This window comes from Geospiza fortis, unplaced genomic scaffold, assembly GCF_000277835.1.
Source record: "Geospiza fortis unplaced genomic scaffold, GeoFor_1.0 scaffold41, whole genome shotgun sequence".
Taxonomy (NCBI): domain Eukaryota; kingdom Metazoa; phylum Chordata; class Aves; order Passeriformes; family Thraupidae; genus Geospiza; species Geospiza fortis.
Window position 1 is genome coordinate 17,828,617 of NW_005054299.1, and position 21,052 is coordinate 17,849,668.

Genomic DNA, 21,052 nt, shown 5'->3' on the forward strand with positions numbered 1-21,052 from the left:
CTATATTAGTAATGAACAAATAGATTTGTAGAAAGCAATTGAAATGTTCTGAAATCACACCTGATCTTTAAATGTTAATCAATTGCTTCCCAGGAATAAGCTGGCATAGGTTAAAGGTTCTCAAAAATGCTTTAACATCCCATGATGTTTAGGCATGTGAAAGACTGCAGTTTCCAAAAGACAGAATGCTCAGTAGTTTGTGGAACTCAAGAATTCTTAACAAAACTTTGGTCATACTCCTTTTCCTTCTACCCAAATCAGACTCATTGTTACTAGCATAGAAGGGAGATTTAGTTTAATGAAATCTCAAGTTTTTTACCTATTTAGCCTTCATTCAGCATCTTTCTAAGTTGCAAATATTGTGGCAAGAGACTAGCTGAATTTTCCTAAACCATGAGATGCTTTCCAGACGTTTGTCACCCCTACCTATCTTAGCAAATGGCACTGACCTTGCTGAGGTTTCTGCTTTTCACAAGTACAACAGAATAAATTTAGACCTGAGGTACTTTTTTTAATGTGAATTGTGAGCAAATATGTATGCTGTCTGTTGCCCCTGAACTTCCTTGCTAATTATCAGGGACAGTAAGACACTGACCCATTTTTTTGATATGTCCATTCATAATTGCTTAATTAATAAAACAAGGTTAATAGAATAAAAATGCTACTGTTAACAGTTATGTGTGGTACCACTGGTATTCCAGCCTTTAAGAGCGCTGCTGTCATCATCTGGCCACCGGCCCATGGTGCTGTTGCCCTGCTGTTCTCTGTCACCTCCTGCCCTGCTCTGTCACCCTGGGCTGTCCCAGCTGCCTGCAGGCCCCGGTGAGGGGCCATGGTGGTGTCCTACAGCTGCCTGCTCCTGCTCCAGGTTCAGCTGCAGTTTTTAGCCTGTGCTCTGCTGGTTGAGCTGGTTAAGTGCTGATGTAGACTCAGTGCAGTTTGAGAATCCCATGGCAGGCTCTGGGGAAGCAGCTTGGGTCAGGTGGTGCAGAAGCCAGTTCCCAGCTCTGGAACACCACCTTGTCACCAGGCAGACAAGGAAACAGGATAAAACAGCAGGATAAAACCTGAGTGCAAATCCCTGCCTTGAGTATAGAAATGAAATAATTTAATCTTTTCTTTTGATGTAAGTATGTGTCATACAGTAATCATCTGAAGAAGTGCTCAGGAAACCCAGCAGAAGTTCACGTGGGCTCTCTGGGGCAGCAGTTCTGTTTGAGAGTCAACAAGGGGGAGCTTCTGTGGTGCTGGGACCTGAACGTTCCTCAGCACTTCACTGACCCACAGAATCAGGGAGCACCAACAGCACGAAAATGGACAGATGTGAGAGACAGCACAGCTGGTGGGAGCCTGATAGCCAGGACACTCTGAGTGTACTCAGTGTGGGAGACTGAGAGCCCCAAATGGAGCTCTGGGTAAAAGGTATCTGTCATTATCTGGTAACTGTTTTGTCCTTGGGATAACAGAGACTCCTGGATAAATATCCATCTGTCATTTTTACAAAGCCAAGAATGTTAATCTCCCATTTTCATTCTTAGGAATGCTGTGTATTTGCAGTTTGGTGTGCTTACATGCATGCCCATATAAATCAAATGCTGTTGGAGCCTTCTTACACAACTGAAGTACCCATATAAAAGGATTCTGACATATTAAATATGTCCTAATAGTACTCAAATTATAGGTCTGGTATAAGCAAAAGTATTTGTTTCTGTTTCATGGTGGTGTTGGATTTTTTTTTCTTATAAGAAAAGCTATCATATTTAATTCAGGTAAAGTGTTATGATACACCTTCATTGCTCAATTGAGTCAAACAAAAAAAGCTGGATATGTTCCCAAGAGAGGGCATACTTTGAAGAATACAGTGGTTTACTTTTAACACATGTTCTTCACTGAAGTTTATATTTGCTTGAAATTCAAATTGTTGGCATCTTAGTTGGCCAGTTACCTGTATGTGAGGACAGTAGTACAAAAGTTGCATTGCTTTTATTTGATGGAGATAGGCATTTTAATTTGCAAGTTTGTATTTTATGTTTTAATTCATGTTTGTAGTATTTCAATTCAGTTCCCTTGAAGGACCTTGTTACAGGATCAATTTTTTTTTATTATAAACCTGTGTAATTTCTATTTATATTTCTGAAATAATAATGATATCTGAAGGAAAACTCTGATTCAGAAATCCTGACTAAGTGTGCTGCAAACACTAAAAGTGGCGAGGACGGTGATAGAGTGTGAGTGGCACAGCCTGAACTGAAGTTCTACTTGGATGTGTTAAACCTCTCTCAGTCCAGAAAATTGCTGTTGGGACATCTGTAGCTGCAGCTGGTCACACCAGAAAGAGGTGGACAGGTTAGCAAAGAGTAGATCTGGGCCAAGCGTGTAATTTACAAAAGAATATCCTGTTGTCCTAGTGGCTTAAATGTAGTGTCTTAAAAATGACACAGAGCTCAAACAAACTGCTCAAGTCTTTTTCACCTCTTTCAGAAAGCAGAGCTGTATTTGAACTGGGCATACACTGTAATCAGTTTGGCATTCTTTCAACTGAAAGCAGGCACAAGGAGTAGGTGAACTGCCAGATAAAGATAACAAACAGTAATTTGACAATTCTGGGTTCTTTCCAGCAAGTTTTTCTGATATTTATCTAGGTATCTAGTCTTGATGAACATTTTGGGGCTTTATATTGGGGATGGAAGGGAGTTGAGGCGTTTTGGGCAGAAAAATACACTTGCATGAGTCACAATTCTTATTAAATATAATAAAGGAGTAAAATAGCATAAAACACATAATGGTACCCAAAATTGAGTTTCACAGAATCTGGCATTAAGGTAAAAGAAATTAGTAGTTGTTCCCTGAAAGGTTGTTTAAATTGAAGCCAAGTGAATGCGTTTCATTTGTTTCACATGGGAACTATTGCAAAGCAGTGCAAGTGAGTTGGATCTGCTAAAACCAGGAATCTCCCCCATCTCTCTGGAAAACATTCCCACTTGAAAGTTATGTCGGTTCAGTTCCCTTCATGATGGTAATTTTGAACTTAACTATCCATTTAGCAAAGGAGAGGGCAAGCCAGCATTGAAGGATTTGGAATTATGTATTCTGGTCTCATGAAAATTTCATGGTTAAGATAAATAAATAAAAGGCTTCCAGAGTGAAATACTGTGGTTATCTAAGAGGTCACATCTCTCCCTCATTCACCATCCTCATAATAAACAGCTATTGATTAAATTGAGGAGCCACTTGGTCTTTAGCACTACAGGTGGGATGTGGTTTCTGGCCAGGGCTATGGTAGGATATATTTTATGCTCGCCCTTTTTTCCCCCCCCTCCTTTTATTTTTTTCTTTTTTTTTTTTTTTCTTTTTTTGTTTTTGGTTTGGTTTTTTGTTTTTTTTTTTTTGTTTTGTTTTTTTTTTTGGTGTGTGTGTGGTTTTGGGTTTTTTTTTTTAAATCCGCACATCATCAGATCTGTATTTGTTTATTTTTACATATTGTGGGGGTTTTTTGTGGGCAATCATTCTTCACTAGCAACGGAGCATAAAAAATGTAGGCATATATATATATCAAAATATATATGTAAAGGTAAGAATCAGCAGGGAATTAAAACTGGTTTTCTTAATGCCAGTGTTTAAATTCAGTTTGCTTTAGATATATGGGATATTTTGACATGGGTTTTTTTAGAGCCGTGACAACAGGCCTGGCAGATTAATATTTTGTTTTGGTAAATTTTCTTCCTATTCAATAGCACTTCACCCAGTTAAGAGTTTTTGCCTTTGTAATAGATTCAAAAGACAAATAGCAAGCTATTGATCAAAGAACTCCTGGCAGAGATAAATCCAGCCTTAAACCTGCATAAACTGGCTTGTTGAATTTAGCTTGGCTATTTATACTGTCCCATCCTGCTGTATTTAGAGCTAAGGGTTTGGTGACAGGAGTTGAAAGTCTGTGATCTGCTTTAGCTTGGAGGATGAGATGTGCTAAATGAAACATTAGAGTTCTTCTGTGCTTTGTTCTGTCCTAATGCAAGTTGTCAGGGGCTTTTTGTTGTCTGGCATTTTTTGCTGGAAAAAGAATAAATTTATTTTATCATAAACTCAGTCATTTGTGAATACTTTAAACTGGAGCAAATATTTTCTGCAGTTAGGTTAAAAATAGCATGTCCTAGGGGCAGAGGAAGCAGCTGTGTTAAAGTATCTGCCTATTGCTACATTTTCAGGATTTGTATTAATGATACAAAGTCAGTTGAAATGACATCCATTACATATTTGTCCAAACAAGTGGAGAAGAAAAATAAACAATGTGGTGCTAGGGAATCCATTAGAATTGTGTATCTCTGCCTGTCTTTCCTAATCAGAGGAGCTGATATCTATATTGTACCCACAGTTTCTTCTGTAACACTTATATATCACGCTGAAAAGCACTAAGACAGTGAGGTTTGTCTGCCTAATATATGTTCTTACTCATCTTTACTGTTTTGTGGTTTATATATATGCAGATAAAATTTGCACACTCTGCAGGATACATAATGGTTTTTAAAGCAATCCTTTTTTCATGAAAAGAAGCAAAACTGGACTTGTACAGAGTGGATAACTTCATTCATTTAAGAACCATAAATATTTTTGCAATAATGCAGAGAAATTTTCCCAAAGGAGAAGATGACTGTAAATAAATGGGTGATGTGAAAGTCTTTATACGTGCTTATGCTGTTAGATTCAGCAGATGCTACTCTGCTACGCCATAGGTTACAATTTTTTCTCCAGAGATTTTTGTTTACTGTTACTGTCAGCATACAGTTTGAGCCAGGACTGTATATTAAGGTACTAGAAATTATTATAGCATGTGGTAATCCTGTTCCTTACCTTGTTAGCACTTTTGTCCTCTTGTGTCTTTTGTTAACCTTTGTTTTCCAGGTATCTTGTAAGTTTCTTTCTGTACAGGTCCATTACAACACAAATTAAAAATGACGATTACAAAATACTGTATTTTATCATTACATTTCATTAGTATTTTAATAATTACTAAAATATGGCTTTTCTATTTGAAACACCCATTCTAGGAGTGAGAGGGCCTGCAGTGTTAGTAATTTTGGTAAACTGCTTGTCTCTTGCAGTTTTGGATATGGCTCGCCACGTTCCCCTGTACCGAGCTCTGCTGGAGCTGCTCCGTGCTATTGCCTCTTGCACATCCATGGTGCCATTACTGCTTCCTCTGTCGGGAGAAAGCAGCGAAGAGGAGGAAGAGCAGTTGGAGTCCCAGGCTTCTGTTGGGACCTTGTTGGCTAAAATGAAGACCTGTGTAGATACCTACACCAACAGACTGAGGTAAGCACTTGTATCAGCCCTGCCCTTCCTTTAAACTGTACTGTGTGGTTGTTCTTTAGGAGTGGTACTCCCCACTTTAGTGCTCCCACTGGGACACTCCAAACCATGCTGCCCCTTGCTGGCTCCTACCTTCCCCTCCCTCTGTGGTGGGCTGGAGAGGAGAATTGGAGGCAAGCTCCTACCTTCCCCTCCCCCTGTGGTGGGCTGGAGAGCAGAATTGGAGGCACAAAAGGTAAAAAATCATGGGTTGAGATAAGAACAATTTACTGGAAGCAGCAATGAGATAAGAGAACAAACAGCAACAATATTATTAACAGAAGCGTACAAAAGAGAGAGTGATTCACATGCAGAAATGCTCATCATGGAGCTCAACCCAACTGCAGCTATACCACCCTGACCTCTCCCTCCAGCTGGGAACAGGCATTATCCAGCTGCTCCCTCCAGTGTGGAACTGGCACCACCCAACTGCTCCCTCCACCACACTTACTTGACCAGAAGGAACCCCTTCTTCCCAGAGGAGAGTCCCTTTCCCCTGCCCCAGCAATGGTCTGAGTGGGGTACAGTAACCTCTGGGTCCTGGCCATGCCCTCTCCTGGATACTGCAAAAATTAAGCCTGTTCTGGCTGGAACAGGACAAGCTTTTACTTGTTATGATTATAGAAGTGAAAGGAGATTGAATTCTGTATATTTCTCTGAATGGATGTTGCCATCCAGAGTGAGAATATACCATCTGTTTGATCTAGATTTGTATTTGTATGTATCTGTCTGGTTTACTGTACTATATACAGGGATTGGTTTTGGTATGACAGACATAACCTGGTAGATTTGCATACTCTTGTCATTTCATTGGTAACTATCAATGATGCAATGCAAATTTTCATTTCTTTATTTTAATGATTTTCTGTTTCCAGGAATTAGTTGGTTTCTTGATTCTGTTTACTTGCTTCCAATTTAAAGACAGCTTCTTAAGAAATAATAACCTGTCCTTCTCTGCAAAATTTAGCGCTGTCCCTAAGCATATGCTGAAACTTCATAGGAAGAAGGTAAATAAAATGTCAGGAAAAGGTGTGTGGAAAATGTTCTTTCTCCCACTATTAACTCAGAATATTTACCAGTCATTACCCAAGAGACTTTTCAAGAAGGGATCTCATTATTGGGAACTCTTTCTAGTAGCTCCTGATGAACTGGACTTTATCCATCAATTTCTCCAGTCCCTCTTGACTGAGGCTGCAAGTCTTGCTTATCAAGCATGTAAGGTACCTGTAGTGGGATTTTTTATTTTGTTTTGCTAGTGTAGTGCAAAAGAAACAGAACTGGGAAGGATAAAAACCAGTTCTTTTTGCTGGATACCCACCTAAAAAAGTCAGCTTTGCCTGCTGGCAATATTATCTACGTATCTCATAGTATATGTAATCTTCTTAAAATAGGAAAGCAACTTGCTTTTGTGTAATCCATTTCCAACACCTGTGTATGTGATTCTCCACCAGAATTGCTGAATGTTTTTTCTTTGCTCATATGGTCATCCATTAGCCTGGGATTTAATGGCCATGGAAACCTCTATCTTTTCATGTCACTTCCCCAGGCTGAAGCCTAAAAGGTCTCTGTGAGAGTGGCATGCGCCTACTGTTCATAGGCTCTTTTCTATTTCCTAAAGTAAATACAGTAGGAGTAGTTCTTCAGTGCCAGCTTGGGATCTGGAAGCAACGAAGAATTCTAGAGTCACAATTATTTTAATATTAGATGGATTCAGTAAGAGTTCTGTGGTTGGTTCTTTGTGTGTTATCTGTACAATTTTCTTGTATTACTTTTTTATACCAGCACAAAAGGAAAGCTTGTCTTTTACTGGGTGGTTTAAGCATAGTGCAGTTTGTGTTTGAAGCAGTGCATAGACAAGGATGAAAACATCAACAGCCTGAACAGCCTGGAGTCACTGGGGTGGAAGGCTTGAATTCTCAGCCTTTTAGTTGAAGGTGTGCCAGAAATATAAGCAAGTATTGGCATGAATTTCTTAAATGGGACAATCTGCTGTTCCTTTCAGATCAAATTGGCAGAACAACCCAAAATTATGGGTTCTGGTTTCAAAGGCAAAACATCACATCCTCTGAGCAGCAGACTTGCATGTCTGCCAAATGTCATCTCCATGTTGGACTGGGAGTGTCCACTTTGATCCAGAATTGAAGGGGACTTGGTTTTGGACTTCAGTTAGCATTGAATTTCCTTTACTTTCAAAGGCCACAGTATTCTGTTAGAAAATTGAGACATTTCTGGATAACGGAGAAGACATTTAGGTATGAGATGATTTCTCATGGCTGTTCGGGTGCTAGGAAGTCAAAGCCGTCAGTGATTGGAGAGCAGTCAGGCTGGTGTAATGAGTTGCCATGAGGGCTGAGTTTGAGACATGAGCTTGCTGTGCTGGCTGAGCCCTTTGCTGCAGGGAGCTGCTGCTGTGTGGCAAAGCAGGCTCATTGGAACCAACATCTGCTAGATGTGCTTCGTGCCAAATGGTTATTCCAGCAAAATGAGATGGTGGCTCATTCATGTGATGTGTTTCTAGCAAGCTTACCTCTAAAATTCCTAACTATGCTTCATGGGGATGCTGGAATACCACCAGGTGGGCTTGGGGTATTTTCTCTGCTATGGCTTTTCATTGTCTTCACTGCTGTTTTGGAGAACTTTTAAGTGAAAGAGTGCATTTTTCAAACAAAAAAAAATTCTTTAGAACTGGGCCCCAAGAATCGAGGCCTAATTTGTTTTAATTTATTTTTCTTTTAAAAACAATTATCAGTTCCTTCTGCTGTGTGCTGAAACTCACATTTTGAGTTGATGGTTGTCTGCAGGGAGCAGTCCTACAGCCTCTGGGTTGGAATGCTTCCACTGAATGTCTGTAAATAGGGCTTCAAGCCCCAAGGTGGAGTAGGTGGAGCCATCTGGGAGGAGGTTACCAGCTTTTCACCAGTGGTCCTTTGCAAAGTCACAGTCCCTTGCCTGTTTTGCCTGATTTGAGGAGATTTGTTTGAGGAAGTGTGAATTGCTGGAAGGAATGAATGTGGTGTCCATGAGGGCTGTGGTTGCAAACCCAGGGAAGTTTTATGCCAAGACAGTGAGGCCCAGACTAAGACTAAGCAGCCCTGTGCTGTAAGCACTGTCTCTGTGGGGCACAGGGGCTGAGTGCTTCATTGGCTGTACTCTGGGAATGCTTTGATAAGGGTGTCATTCTGTACCAGCACATTCACCTGCAAGTGCCAGGCACGGGTGAGTAAGTATTAGTATTGACTTTGAAAATTAAAGTTGCCTTGGGAGTGTATAATTCATTATTCATTTAGCACAGCATAAAGAGAAGGCTGTCATCTCTAGCACAAGCTAAATTAATGGCTTAAATTATTAGCATGTACGGTGCTGTCTTCTCTAGCAAATATATTAGTGACTGTCATCCCTTTAAATATGGGTTGACATTTTCTCTGCTTTTTCTTCAGTGGCTGAAAAACTGTATGGGGAAGTTTCTGTGTCTGAATTTAATATTTGGCTCCTCCTCTACTCTGGAAGTCATAACATTTAGATAAAAGATTTTCCTGCATTAAAGCTCAGGAGTTTGTTAAACTGCTAGTTATCTGCATACAGAAATTCCTGTGCAGGCTGATAGAATGCAAGGAAGGAACTGAAGCATCTTACTGGCTTTATGATTTCACTTTTGCTATTTTGTCTCCTCCTTCATAGAGTGTTGAGAGAGCCATAAAGTTCCTGGCAGCTGCTTTTCTCAAGCTGGGGCCCTCCTGGTGCCTCTGGATCACTCCAGTATCACCCAGCTTGGAGAGAGAATGAATCCAGGCAGGACTGCAGCACTGGAGATCACAGCAAGAAGGGAGAATGGCATTTTCTCAGCTAATAGTGGGCTTTGCCTACATTATACCTGCTCACAAATGACAGAGTAGTCATCAGGTTGCTCTTCTCATGTGTTCACAAAGCAATACTGTGTGTTTCAGGTCACACTGAGATATAGTTTATGGATTATCATCTTCAGTAGAGCTGTAATTTTGGCACTGGAGGACTCCAAGATTGAATCTGACCAAGGAGTTATTTTGTGGGGTCCGTAGAGCAGCCACAAGGCTGCAGCAGGTTCATGGACGCCCTCTGACCTTCCTGAGGGACTGGGACCATCACTTTGTGTGCTCTCAGATTGCCCAGTGCATTGGTGATATGTGAAACCCTTTGAACTTTTTCCTGGGCTTTGAATTACATTTTTGTCTCAGCCCTTCTATAAGCATACAGTTTAGGGAACTAAATAGGCTTTTAGATTTTTCAGACCAGGATGTTTTGTTACATGAGGGAGATGGGTACAGAGACCATATTCACAACTCCATCTGCTCCAGAGCTGTTTTGTGCAAGATTTTTGTCTTGTAGTGCACCTGTTCTTTTTAAATTGCATGATTTAATAGCCATTTAATAGAAAAGAGCATAAACATGTTTTAAGGATATGTTTTCAGAAAGGCCTGCTGTGGTCTTCTAATGTCAAAGAAATAGAAAATTAAGTATAATAGTTCATGTCTGCAGGGATGTTAATTTCTATCTCAGATCACAAAACTCTGTGAGCTTTAAAAATTATCATCAGTGTGAGAGTACATATGGCTGGGGAACCATGGACAGATTTTCCCATCTAGAGTCTAGGGAATTACTTGATTTTCCATATGCTGATTGTAAATAAACTGAGAAACTGTAAAGTGCTGTTAAATTTCTCCAACGTTTGTGAATAAGGCTAAAGTAGAGAATAAAATAATGAGGCAGATGCTTACAGGAGAGCTGGAGAAGGACTTTTTATGAAGACCATGTAGTGCCAGGACAAGGGGAAATGGCTTCAAATGAAAGAGTAGGTTTAGATTAGATATTAGGAAAAAATTCTTTGCTCTCAGGGTGGTGTGGCGCTGGAACAGATTGCCCAGAGAAGCTGTGGATGTCCCATCCCTGGAGGTGTTCAGGGCCAGGCTGGATGGGGCTCAGAGGAACGTGGTCCAGTTTAAGGTATCCCTCCTGTGGCAGGGGGTTGGAATGAGATGATCTTTAAGATCCCTTCCTACCCAAACCATTCTGTGATTCTGTGATCTCACAAACTGTGCAGGATGGATCACACTAAGGTGGTGTTCTTTTGAATCAAATAACAGTAGGAAGACAAAATGGGGAAAGAAAAAACTGGATGTCATCATTCATAGGAGTCTTGCATGCTATGGCAATATCAGTTGCAATAGCAGTTCCACCACTTTTGGGGAGCAAACCAACAAATCAGTTGGTTTGTTCCCCAAAAGTGGTGGAAAAGCTGAAGTTACCTTTAGCCTAACTAACCATGACAATATAGAAGGAACACTTATGTGAGGAAGCTAAATGTTGATAAGGCACTATGTCTAATTTTGGGAATTTGTGTACTAGCTATCTTATCCTCCCTAAGAAGCTGGCTGAAATCCATGATTAGGCAGAGTCAAGGACAAAAAATGAGACTTGGATGGGGCAGAGATGTGGCTGAGTCAGATTTATTCCTGCATTTTGCTTGCTAAACTGCTCTTCCATAGGTGTGGCCTGACTCAGCTGTTAGGCAGCTGGATAATGTAGACCCTCACACAAGCCCCACATAAGTACAGCTGTCAGGGTAGAGCTGTTGTGCAAACACAGGATTTCAGAAGTCTCTTTTGAGGAGGCAGGGCAGGGGTTTTCTGTTGTGCTCATGATTGCAGTGCACAAAATCTCCTTTCCCTGGTGGCACAGGAGATGTTAGTGAAATACATTCTCTTTCAATAGTTCAAGAGGGCTGAAATGTAACTGTTCTGGACAGCAGGGAGAACAAGAGGAAATAATATTATTGGTACTGAAAGTGTGAATTTGAGTAGATGTCTCCTTTCCTTGCTGCTTCAACTAATATATATTCCTTGTCTGCTGAGGTAGTTGCTGTCAGTAACTCACCATGTCTGTAGGAGTTTTTAAGCATGTGGTGAAGCATTTTGCTTAATGAGGCCAACCACTTGATTTTTTTTGTTCTAAGACCAAATAGAAGGAGGAAAACCAAACAGGTGGTCCAAATTGTAAAAGCAAGTGGACAACAGAAGAGCCACAAGAGCACTGTTTTGAAAATGGATTTGTAAGAATTAATTATACTTTCAGTATCTTCACTAAGCGTGTTTATTGCTTTTCACGCACCTTTCTCTTGCATAATGCCCACTGACATTTTACTTTAGCCAGAATTTCTCCAAGGGTTTTGTAGCAAATAGCCTAAGGCTTCTGCACCAATACCAGGCATGTATACTTTTCTAGGGACTGGTAGCTGCTAGCATGTGCATGATGTTAAAACAGGTTATCACTGAGGTTTAGTAGGTTTGAATATTTCTGAAGGTGCTTAGTATGTTATTTAAAAAATATTGGCCTAGCTTTCCACAAGGAAAAATGCAATAATAAGGATTGGAAAGTATGAATGAGAGATGCAGCTGCTGCTTTTTTGTCATACAATATTCTTCAAATGCAACCTGGGGCTGGCTGTGATGCCTCCAATTCCTCCTAACTTAGAGTAGCTGAAAGCTCAGAATAGCTTGAAGTCTGCCATGGGCTAACATCCTTTTGGATTAAATCTGGAACAGGGAAAATGGACCGTGCTACAGTAATGTATTTTGTTATTAATGCTCTCTAGGGATATTCTCATTTGATTAGGTACAGTTCAGAGACCATATTCAGTACTACTGTAATCACCTCTGCTGAATAGTTTAGAGAGTCATTCATTATGCACAATTTCAGTCTAGATTAAAACACAGAAAGGTTTTAGTTGGTAAAATATGTTTGCTATATCAAAACATTAAATTGCTGGTTTTACTCATGTGGATAGTTTCTTGGTTTGCTAGTGAGAAAGAGAAAACCACTTCATCTTGGCTGTTGAACTTGTTTGGGTCTCAAAACGAACAAGTACTATTGAAACAAAAATGAGTAGAAATTGTTGTAAAACAATTTGGGTGCAGTTAGCATTGAAATCTCCCAAGTTTTGCAGGATGACAGTGTAAATTTATGTTAGCTCTCAAAACATAGAAGCGTTTAAATACACACATTTAGGTTACATTAGTATCAAATACCCTTGTCCTCATTTCAGCAGTTGACTATCTGTGCTGGTAAGGACTGGATTGTCACAATCTAAAGATTTAAAAGTATGATTACTATGCAGCTAGCTTCTATCAAACAACAGTGTTGTGCACATGCATTTGAAAATGCACTGCATTTTCAAATAATTAGAAAAATTTGAGGTGTTTAAATTGACATTTTGATTTGCAGTACTTTGATTACAAACATCCAATGTAACCTAGATGCTTTTTATATTTTAAGGCTCTTAAAATTATGTTACATTAAACTCTTTATTGAAATAAAAGCTCTACATTTCTGTAGCCCAGAAGAGAACTGCAGAGACAAAATTTGTGTTTGACCTACGGTCCTGTGGTGCCTGGGTTGCTGTTCATCTACATGCTGTGAATTTTTACTGGAGGTTTCTAGAGTTTTATCATTGGTGTATTTTCAGTAATTGCTGGTGTATTGTATAACAGGAAGGAGCATTTTGTCACCTATTTAAGACTTAGTTTTGCACAAGGATCTGCAAGGATGAAATGCATATTTATGACATGATCTTTGTTAGATTGATTTTGTTGTAAGGTTTTCTAATCCTGGGTGGAGGTGTGCAGACATCAGGTCAGCCTGAAGGGTAGGCCTGAAATATTGAAGCAGAAACTGCTGTACTGGAATTGCTGGCTTTGTGTTCATATTTTCACTGCTCAGACCAGCTGTACATCTGTTTGTCAAATCAAGGCAGCATGTTCAATGTTGGAACTGCTGGTTGCTTCATTCAGTGAGAAACCTGAAGTGTCCTGGTTTAGGGCAAATTTGGTAGAAAATTTCCAAAGGGGGCCCCTCCAGAAAGCAAACCCACACAGCCCCTCCCCCAACCGGTTTGGGAAGGATTCCTCGGAGAGAAGTGGAAAGAACCTGTTCATTTAACAGGCACAGCACCCCCCAGCACACAAAATGAACAATACCGGATGACAAAGCTCTTCCATTGCGCTGAAAAAGATGACAAATTCAGAAAGTCTCTCTTGGGGGTGGTTGCTCTGTTCTCAGTCCCTCCAGCGCTGGGGCAGCTGCTGCAGGCCACAAGGTGCAAACTCTTCGTGTTCCCAGGTCCCAGTCCAGAGCAGGTTCGAGTAGGTCCAAAAAAAAAGGAAAGGAGAAACAGTCCAGGAAAAATTTGGACTACTTAGCTAAACTAACTAACAAGCAGAAGCAAAAAGCAGGAGCAAAGCAGAAGCAAGAGCAAAGCGAAAAGCAAAGCAAAAAGCAAAAGCAGCACTATGTACTGTCCTGTCTGTGTGTCCTGCCAGCCGTGGGGGAGCGGCTGATAAGAAACCAAAGAACAACCTTCCCTCTTCAGAGCCAGACTTGAAGGCACAGAACATAATATCCAGCATAAACAGAACACATGAATGGGGATAAAAGCATCATAACGTCACCCTAGGACATGAAGGTACAGAGACACATTCCATTTCAGAAGGCTTGGTTTAGTCTCCGTCCATTATCTTTGGTATTTTTCCCTGTTGACAGATGCACTGGATACTGTATGTCTGGTTGAAAGATACTCTCTCATGGTATATCCTATTTTTTTGCCCCATGCAGGTCTAAAAAAGACAAGGCTAAAGCAGGAGTAAAACCAGACAGTTCTGATCAGGAGCCAGAGGGACTGACCCTGCTGGTGCCAGACATCCAAAAGACCGCGGAGATCGTTTATGCTGCCACCACCAGCCTGCGCCAAGCAAACCAAGGTGAACACAAACATTCCTCTAAGTGCTCTTGCTGTTTGTCTGTAATGCAGCCATTTACACATAACTTATAAATCAGCTTAAAGGCGAGACAAAACACTCCCTCCTGTCCCCAACTGCTGACTGCATTTTCAAAGGCGGTTGGAACATTATGGAAGTTTTAAGTGTTTTGATGAAGGAAACAATAATTCAAGTAAGTTAGAGGACACCTAACAGCTTCCAGCACAATTATGTAGCATCCTTTTTTATTATTATTTTTCTTGGCAGAAAACAATATACAGGACCTTTAGTAATAAAACTTTTCTGTTGAAACTAAATCTTATTAATTGGATTAACTGTGAAGTAGATGAATGCAGAACTAAAATCTGAAACATGGGTTGAACCTCAAAAGACCATCTGGTTGTCTAGTAATATAAACTAAAGATTAAGTAGTTGAATCAGGGGAGTGCATTTTATAAAGGTATGTATAATCAGCTCCTGATTTTGGAGAGTCCAGGAATGCATGTGGGAATGGCCATCCACAGAAGCATATGTCATACTTCCTATTTGAAATTTAAAAAAGATAAATTAAAAGAAACCACAAAAGAATAGTCAAAGAAGCAGCAGCAGTCATGACTTATTTCTAAGCTGAGATTATGGTCTTTATTTACTCCAAGCTGTTCAGATAATGATATACAGTAGTGAGAAAGAGATTTGTATACCCTAAGTGATGCCCAGTTTTGAGATGTCTCTACGAAAGAATGTAACCATAAAATGTCAACACTTGCTTTGCCTTTCTTCAAATTACATAGCTAATTACAAATAATCACATTTTACACAACAGAAAAGAAGATGGCTGAATACTCCAAAAAGGCTGCTGTGAAGCCCAAGCCTTTGTCTGTTTTACGATCCCTTGAAGAGAAGTATGTGGCTGTGATGAAAAAACTCCAGTTTGGTAGGTTGAGAAGTGTGAATGTGTGTGTTTTAGAAAGCAGACAGTGAAGAAATGTGTGTTCTGTTGAACAGAATCCTTTATTATTTTAAAAGTTAACAACTGTCTTACATGTGTGACCACTGATAATTTTCACATGAGGAAAATTGTACATCTGTGTTTTCAGGTTACCAACTCATGCACTCTTTGAACTAATAAGAAATGTTTTAAAACATGCACTTAGGTAATTCAAAGGACCAGATGAATTCAGTGATGTGATGGTGTTCATAGTTTCATTACAGTAATGATTTTTTGTGGGTCTTTCAGTTCTCAAATTACATTGAAATGTTTGATTTTTTTAAAGGACGTATATGAGCTTTATATATTTATTTATCTTTATATAAAACTCATATATGTTACTTTTTAAAATAGAAAATAATTCAAATCAAAATGTGTTTTTTAAATGAAACTTCAATAAAGTTAATTGTGTCTTTTCAAGAAGTGCAATGTATTGCATTTGGAGAATGTGATGGGAATCAGTCCTTACTTTAGCCATAAAAGGAATGTGTTACCAAAAAAATTAATCAAGAACTAATAGTATCTTATCCAAAAAGGAGCTATAAAACTAATGCAAAAACACATTCACTGATTAATTTTTGAGATGCGGTGACAGCATTTGCAGTCACATTTCTTTGCTGTTGTATTTGCAAGGGATTTTCTTCACAAATGTTTGTGGAGTGTATGCCAAGAGTAGGAGTTATGAAGGTTTGTAGGAAGTGGGAGCTTTTCCCTCTGGCAGCTGTGCTGCACATTTTGTGTAGCAAGTGATTAAAGAAAACCAGCTCCAGTGTAGTTTTTCATGGTTCTTCAATAACATTGCCACCAGCACACGAGTAAATACCACTGGCACTTGGCTTCACAAGGGTTCCATTATTAGCATTGTTATGTATTTGTAAGTCTCATCATATTCCTGGTCGGGAATAGCTGGTAGCTTTTCAGATTGGGAGTGTTGTATATTTGACAAGTTGCATATGAGAGTTTGTAAATTAGCTGCAGAAATTGTTTCACCTCAGCACTGTTAATGCTTTGGTTTCTGTCATCACTGTTAATGCAAAAAAAAAAAGGCGTTTTCTGAGTTACTGTGATGCAAATTGAACTTTCCTGATTTTAATACTCATGATATTTATCCAAGACTAATCTACTACAAACTTCCCTCCTTTCCTGACACATTAAATTTTTTTTCTCTTTCAGATACATTTGAAATGGTTTCCGAAGATGATGATGGCAAATTGGTATTTAAAGTAAACTACCACTACATGTCTCAGGTGAAGAACGCGAGCGACGCCAACAGTGCGGCCAGGGCCCGACGTCTGGCCCAGGAAGCCGTGACTCTGTCAACCTCCCTGCCGCTCTCCTCCTCGTCCAGCGTCTTTGTGCGCTGTGATGAGGAAAGGCTCGACATAATGAAGGTAAGGAAGCAAACTGGGTTTAGTTCTCTCTTCAGCTTGCCATAGAAGTGTTCAGGAAGATGCCTGAAATCTTAGGAAAAACCAGAAATATTTCACATCCACTTTAATCGCTGTTCAGGCATTAATGGAAGTGGTAGTATTTGAGTCTGAGTCTGATTTCTCAGCAGCTTGGCAGGGGCAGGGGAGCCCATCTGCCCCAGGAGTGCTCTGTTGGCCAAGGAGTCTTCACAGAACAGGATTCATTCTTTTTCAGCTATTCCAAAGGGAAAAGTTTAGTGCTATTGCTCCATTATGGTCCAAGCATATCTTCGCATGTGATCATTGAAGTTGCAGGCAGTAGGTATGGAGAAGTACACTGAGTGCCTCTGGATCTGTATTTTGGAAAAAACATTCTGTTAATAGGATCCAATAGGAAAGAGTTTTCAGCTCCTTCTGTCTTGCTTTCCATTTGTAATTTGGAGAAATGAGTGTTCACAGAGGGCTTTGCTTACCCACAGTATCAGAATGAACAAACCACAGCCTATGTGTGATTATGGGGTCTAATAATAATTCCTGCTACACAGCAGGTAGAAATAAAATGCTTCATATAACTTACAAAATCTCAGTTGTGTGATAGATACAAGGGTGGGGATTTAAAATTCTTATTTTTCTCTCTTTTTAACGCTGGCAGGTTCTCATTACTGGTCCTGCAGACACCCCGTACGCAAATGGTTGCTTTGAATTTGACGTGTATTTCCCACAAGACTATCCAAATTCCCCTCCACTTGTCAATCTGGAAACAACTGGAGGCCACAGCGTGAGATTTAATCCAAACCTCTACAATGATGGCAAGGTAGGTCAACTGGGATCCTGTGTTAGGTGTAAAAAGGAAGTGAAACTGATGAAGTTTTTTCCTTTTGTGATCGAATTACGGATCAGCCACTCCCAAGGTACAGGAGGAAGCTCTTTGGTTAATACTGGTCTTCAGATCGAAATTAAGAGGGATTTGCCAGTTTCAAGTGGGAATTACCTCCTTTCTAAGTAGTCTTGCAGATTTTTGGAGACCCAGCCTTTATGAGTTGGATTGGACCAAAAAAGAAAATACTTTTGACTGAGAAAAATGTTCTTTTCCAACATTTTCTGCTAAATGAACCAGTCAGAAATCTGTTTTGGCTAGCTGAAATACCCTTTCCATGGACAGAGTATGCTTCATATCAACTGCAGCTGAAGGTTTGCTGAGTGCCCTGTCTCTTCTTCTCCGTTTACTTTCTATTATTGTGGACACAGAATATAATTCCTAGTGGAGACTTTATCTCCATTTTTCTTTGTCTAGCTTTAAGTCTTGGAAAATACTTGCCTCTAAGTTTCTTCTGTTCATTTTGTCTCTTTGTTTTCCCTCTCTTGGATTTTTCCATTTCACAATAAGATTCAAGAACAGCATAAACTTCCCTGACATTCAGATCAGTCACAAAAGTTAAGGAATAATTCAAATTTCTTGATAGTCTGTGTGACAGAAACCACCTTTTACATGCTTAAGCAGAATGACTGTCTTCAAAACACACAATTACAGGTTTTATAACAGTATTTAAAGCAGAAGGTAGAGAATTGGACAGTATTCATAATTCATTTTTTTGGAGCCACTAGAATCCATAGATGTCCTGTGAGGAAAAGTAATCTGCCTTGTCTTCTTTATTAGCATGCTATTCTTGTTATCCACATTATTTTTATGTTTTCCTTTCAAAGTAGTCTCATGGTCTTAAGCTGCACTAGGAGAGTCTTGGGTTGGACATTAGGAGGAATTTGTCCACAGAAAGGATGTTTAGACATGGGAATGGGCTGCCCAGGAAAGGTGGTGGAGTCACTGACCAACCCTGGAGTTGTTTAAAGGAAAGACTGGACCTGGCACTCAGTGCCATGGTCTGGTTGACATGGTGTTGTTCCCTCACAGATTGGACTCAGTGATCCCTGAGCTCTTTTCCAACCTCATTGATTCTGTGATAGGAAACAAATTTGTCTTTTAGAATGCTGTTGTACAAAAGTTTGTCAAAAAAATTAATGTAATGTCAACATTCTGTTCTGTCCAAGCAGAACGATTTTGTCATAATATTTGTATGTGATATTAATAATGTCACTTTTTCAGGTGTGCTTAAGCATACTTAACACATGGCATGGGAGGCCAGAAGAAAAATGGAATCCCCAAACATCAAGTTTTTTGCAGGTGAGCAATTTCTTCTTTCTCTTCTAAATGTCATTTAGGAGTAGTAAGTTGTCTCTTGGTCTGAAGGATTCCTTTTCTAGACCATTTAAACGAGACTAATCTTCTTCAAATAACCATAAATAAGACAAAAGTCCAGAAAATGTCCTTGGAACTCTTGGAAAGGAGCACTGCTGAGGAGACAGGTTCTTCAAAATGCTCTTTCTAATGGGTATTTCTGTTGGTCTGGTCTTGAAGAGCAGCTGTTCATGTGAGCAGCTTATTCCTGCACCAGCTCTGCCCAGATGATTTCAAATAGTTTATTTTATTTTCAAAAATTAAAAAAAAAATACTGGGAGATGACATCATCTCTGGATTTATCACAAACTTTTTATGGTGAAGACAAAAGAGGCTTCACACTGAGAGATGAGAAAGTGAGTTACACAGTGCAGACAGTAGCCTTCCTCCTCCTAAGTGTGCAGGTGAGCTGAGTTGAGGAATAAAGATGAAGGGAATGCAAGTGCAGCTATGCTGTGTTCAATAACAATTAGTGTTACATTAGAGCAGAATTTATTAGGGCATGCAGTCCTTATAATTTTCAGCTTTATTTCCCAGCCATGGACTGACTCACAAGCAAAGACATTAAGTAAAAGTAAAGCTTGCAATGGCTTCTTTCCTATGGCAGTTACTGGATTTATTCTGAGTTTGGAGTAATTATTATGTAGCACAAGGTACAATTTCTGTTCCAAATCCTAGAAGACTGCACAGCTTCAGCATTATAGAATTACTGCCTTCAGCAGAACAGGTTTCAGCTTGTTCAGGATTTGGCCTTGGAGAGCAGATTTATCAGTCTCCTGATTTATCAGTTCAAGAATGGTCTGTTCCAGTGTGTGGAAGTCAGGCAAGCGAGGCAGAGGGCCAGCATGGGTAAACATGCCTAAGCTCAGCTGCAAAAAGAAGCAAGAAAAGGTGGAAGGAGGGGGTGGCTACTTGTGCAAAATAAAAGGATATTGACCAAACATTCAGGAGAGAAATTAGGGAAACTAAAGCTCAGATGGCACTGAAAATGTTAAGGGTTATGAAGACAAACATAAAGAGCTTTTCATAAGTATGCTGGCAGCAAAAGAACACATTTTCCTTAGGCTCTCTCACTGCTCAGTGGGGAAGGAAGCCTATTGGCAAGGGCATGGAAAATGGCAGAGGTCACCTCTGCCTTACTCTTAGGGGTAAGACTTGCTTTCCCTTGTCCCTGAGCCCTCACCTAGGGAGTTTTGTGAGAATGAGGAATGACCCACAGTAGAGGAACAGTATTGAAGCTGCTTGGACCCACATGTTTGTGGAACCAATCCCCATGAGTCATGGGGAGCTGAGGGAGCCAGCTGGTACCACTGCAAAGCCATTAGCTCCCATCTTTGAAAGGCAGAACAATCAAGGGAATTCCCAGGCAAATCTCCCACTCAGCTTCAAGATCAGCAAGAGAGAGGATCATGTTGGGATAGGTATCCAATGTTCCTTAATGAGTGCAAGTCTCCCAGGATCCAAATTCTTAATCAAGAGATGAACTGCAATTTTGAACTTCAAGTGTAAAATCAGTGTAGAAAGGCACAAGTATTTAGGAAGTCTTATTTCCACCAAAGTCCTTTTTCTTACATTAAAATGTTAGATTTGATAGTTAGAAATCACATGCAGCATAGAAGTTTATAATTTAAAACTTTCTTTCAGTGTTTCATTTTGAGAATAATAAGAAAACTGTTGGAAAAAGTCACATCCCTACCATATTGGGAGAAAAACACTTTACAACTATTAAATAGAAAACAGCTGTAGGACTAAATAAATTGCTTGGAAAGAATTAAGCACTACATGTTTTTTCTGGCTCAGAGATTGAACTATCGTCAGACCACCCAAAATACTTCAGAAATTAATTTTTATTACCCAGCAAAACTGGAAGATTGGTGTATAGTTGCTCATTCATTACAGTTATAATTCAGAGTATTGGCTGCTCATTCAGGCCCAGAAAGTAAAATGCTGCAGTGTGAAATTTCTCTACCATAGCTACTTTAAAAAGATATAAATATCCAAAATAAAAAATTTTTGAAAAGCACAAGCCTATTCTTCCAGAGACATGTAAAAGCCGCAGAGATCACCTTTCATACCCAAAGCCTTGGCCCTGAAGTCACTCTACCATGACTTAGCACATCTACATTATTATTCTCTCTTTTTTGGTATCTATGTGGCCATTTGCTTGATGAAACCTGATGTGTGAGGCACATTCTCTTCATTTTAATGCATTACCTACATATTAAGGTTTAACACTTAACTATGGCTGCTTCTAGTTGAGTGCAGGGCAGGGTGCAGGAGACTGATGATGGTG

At 39.8% G+C, this 21,052-nt stretch overlaps 1 protein-coding gene across 1 annotated transcript in view; it reads left to right on the forward strand.

The window, feature by feature from the left end:
- The window catches only part of BIRC6 (baculoviral IAP repeat containing 6), a 164,111-nt gene that overhangs the window by 135,539 nt on the left and 7,520 nt on the right, over positions 1–21,052 (forward strand). The window contains exons 67-72 of the mRNA XM_031059804.1: positions 5,100–5,310; positions 13,987–14,132; positions 14,953–15,063; positions 16,291–16,508; positions 17,179–17,340; positions 18,628–18,705. Of these exons, the coding sequence (XP_030915664.1) occupies positions 5,100–5,310; positions 13,987–14,132; positions 14,953–15,063; positions 16,291–16,508; positions 17,179–17,340; positions 18,628–18,705 (926 nt within the window). The remainder of the gene's footprint in view (positions 1–5,099; positions 5,311–13,986; positions 14,133–14,952; positions 15,064–16,290; positions 16,509–17,178; positions 17,341–18,627; positions 18,706–21,052) is intronic.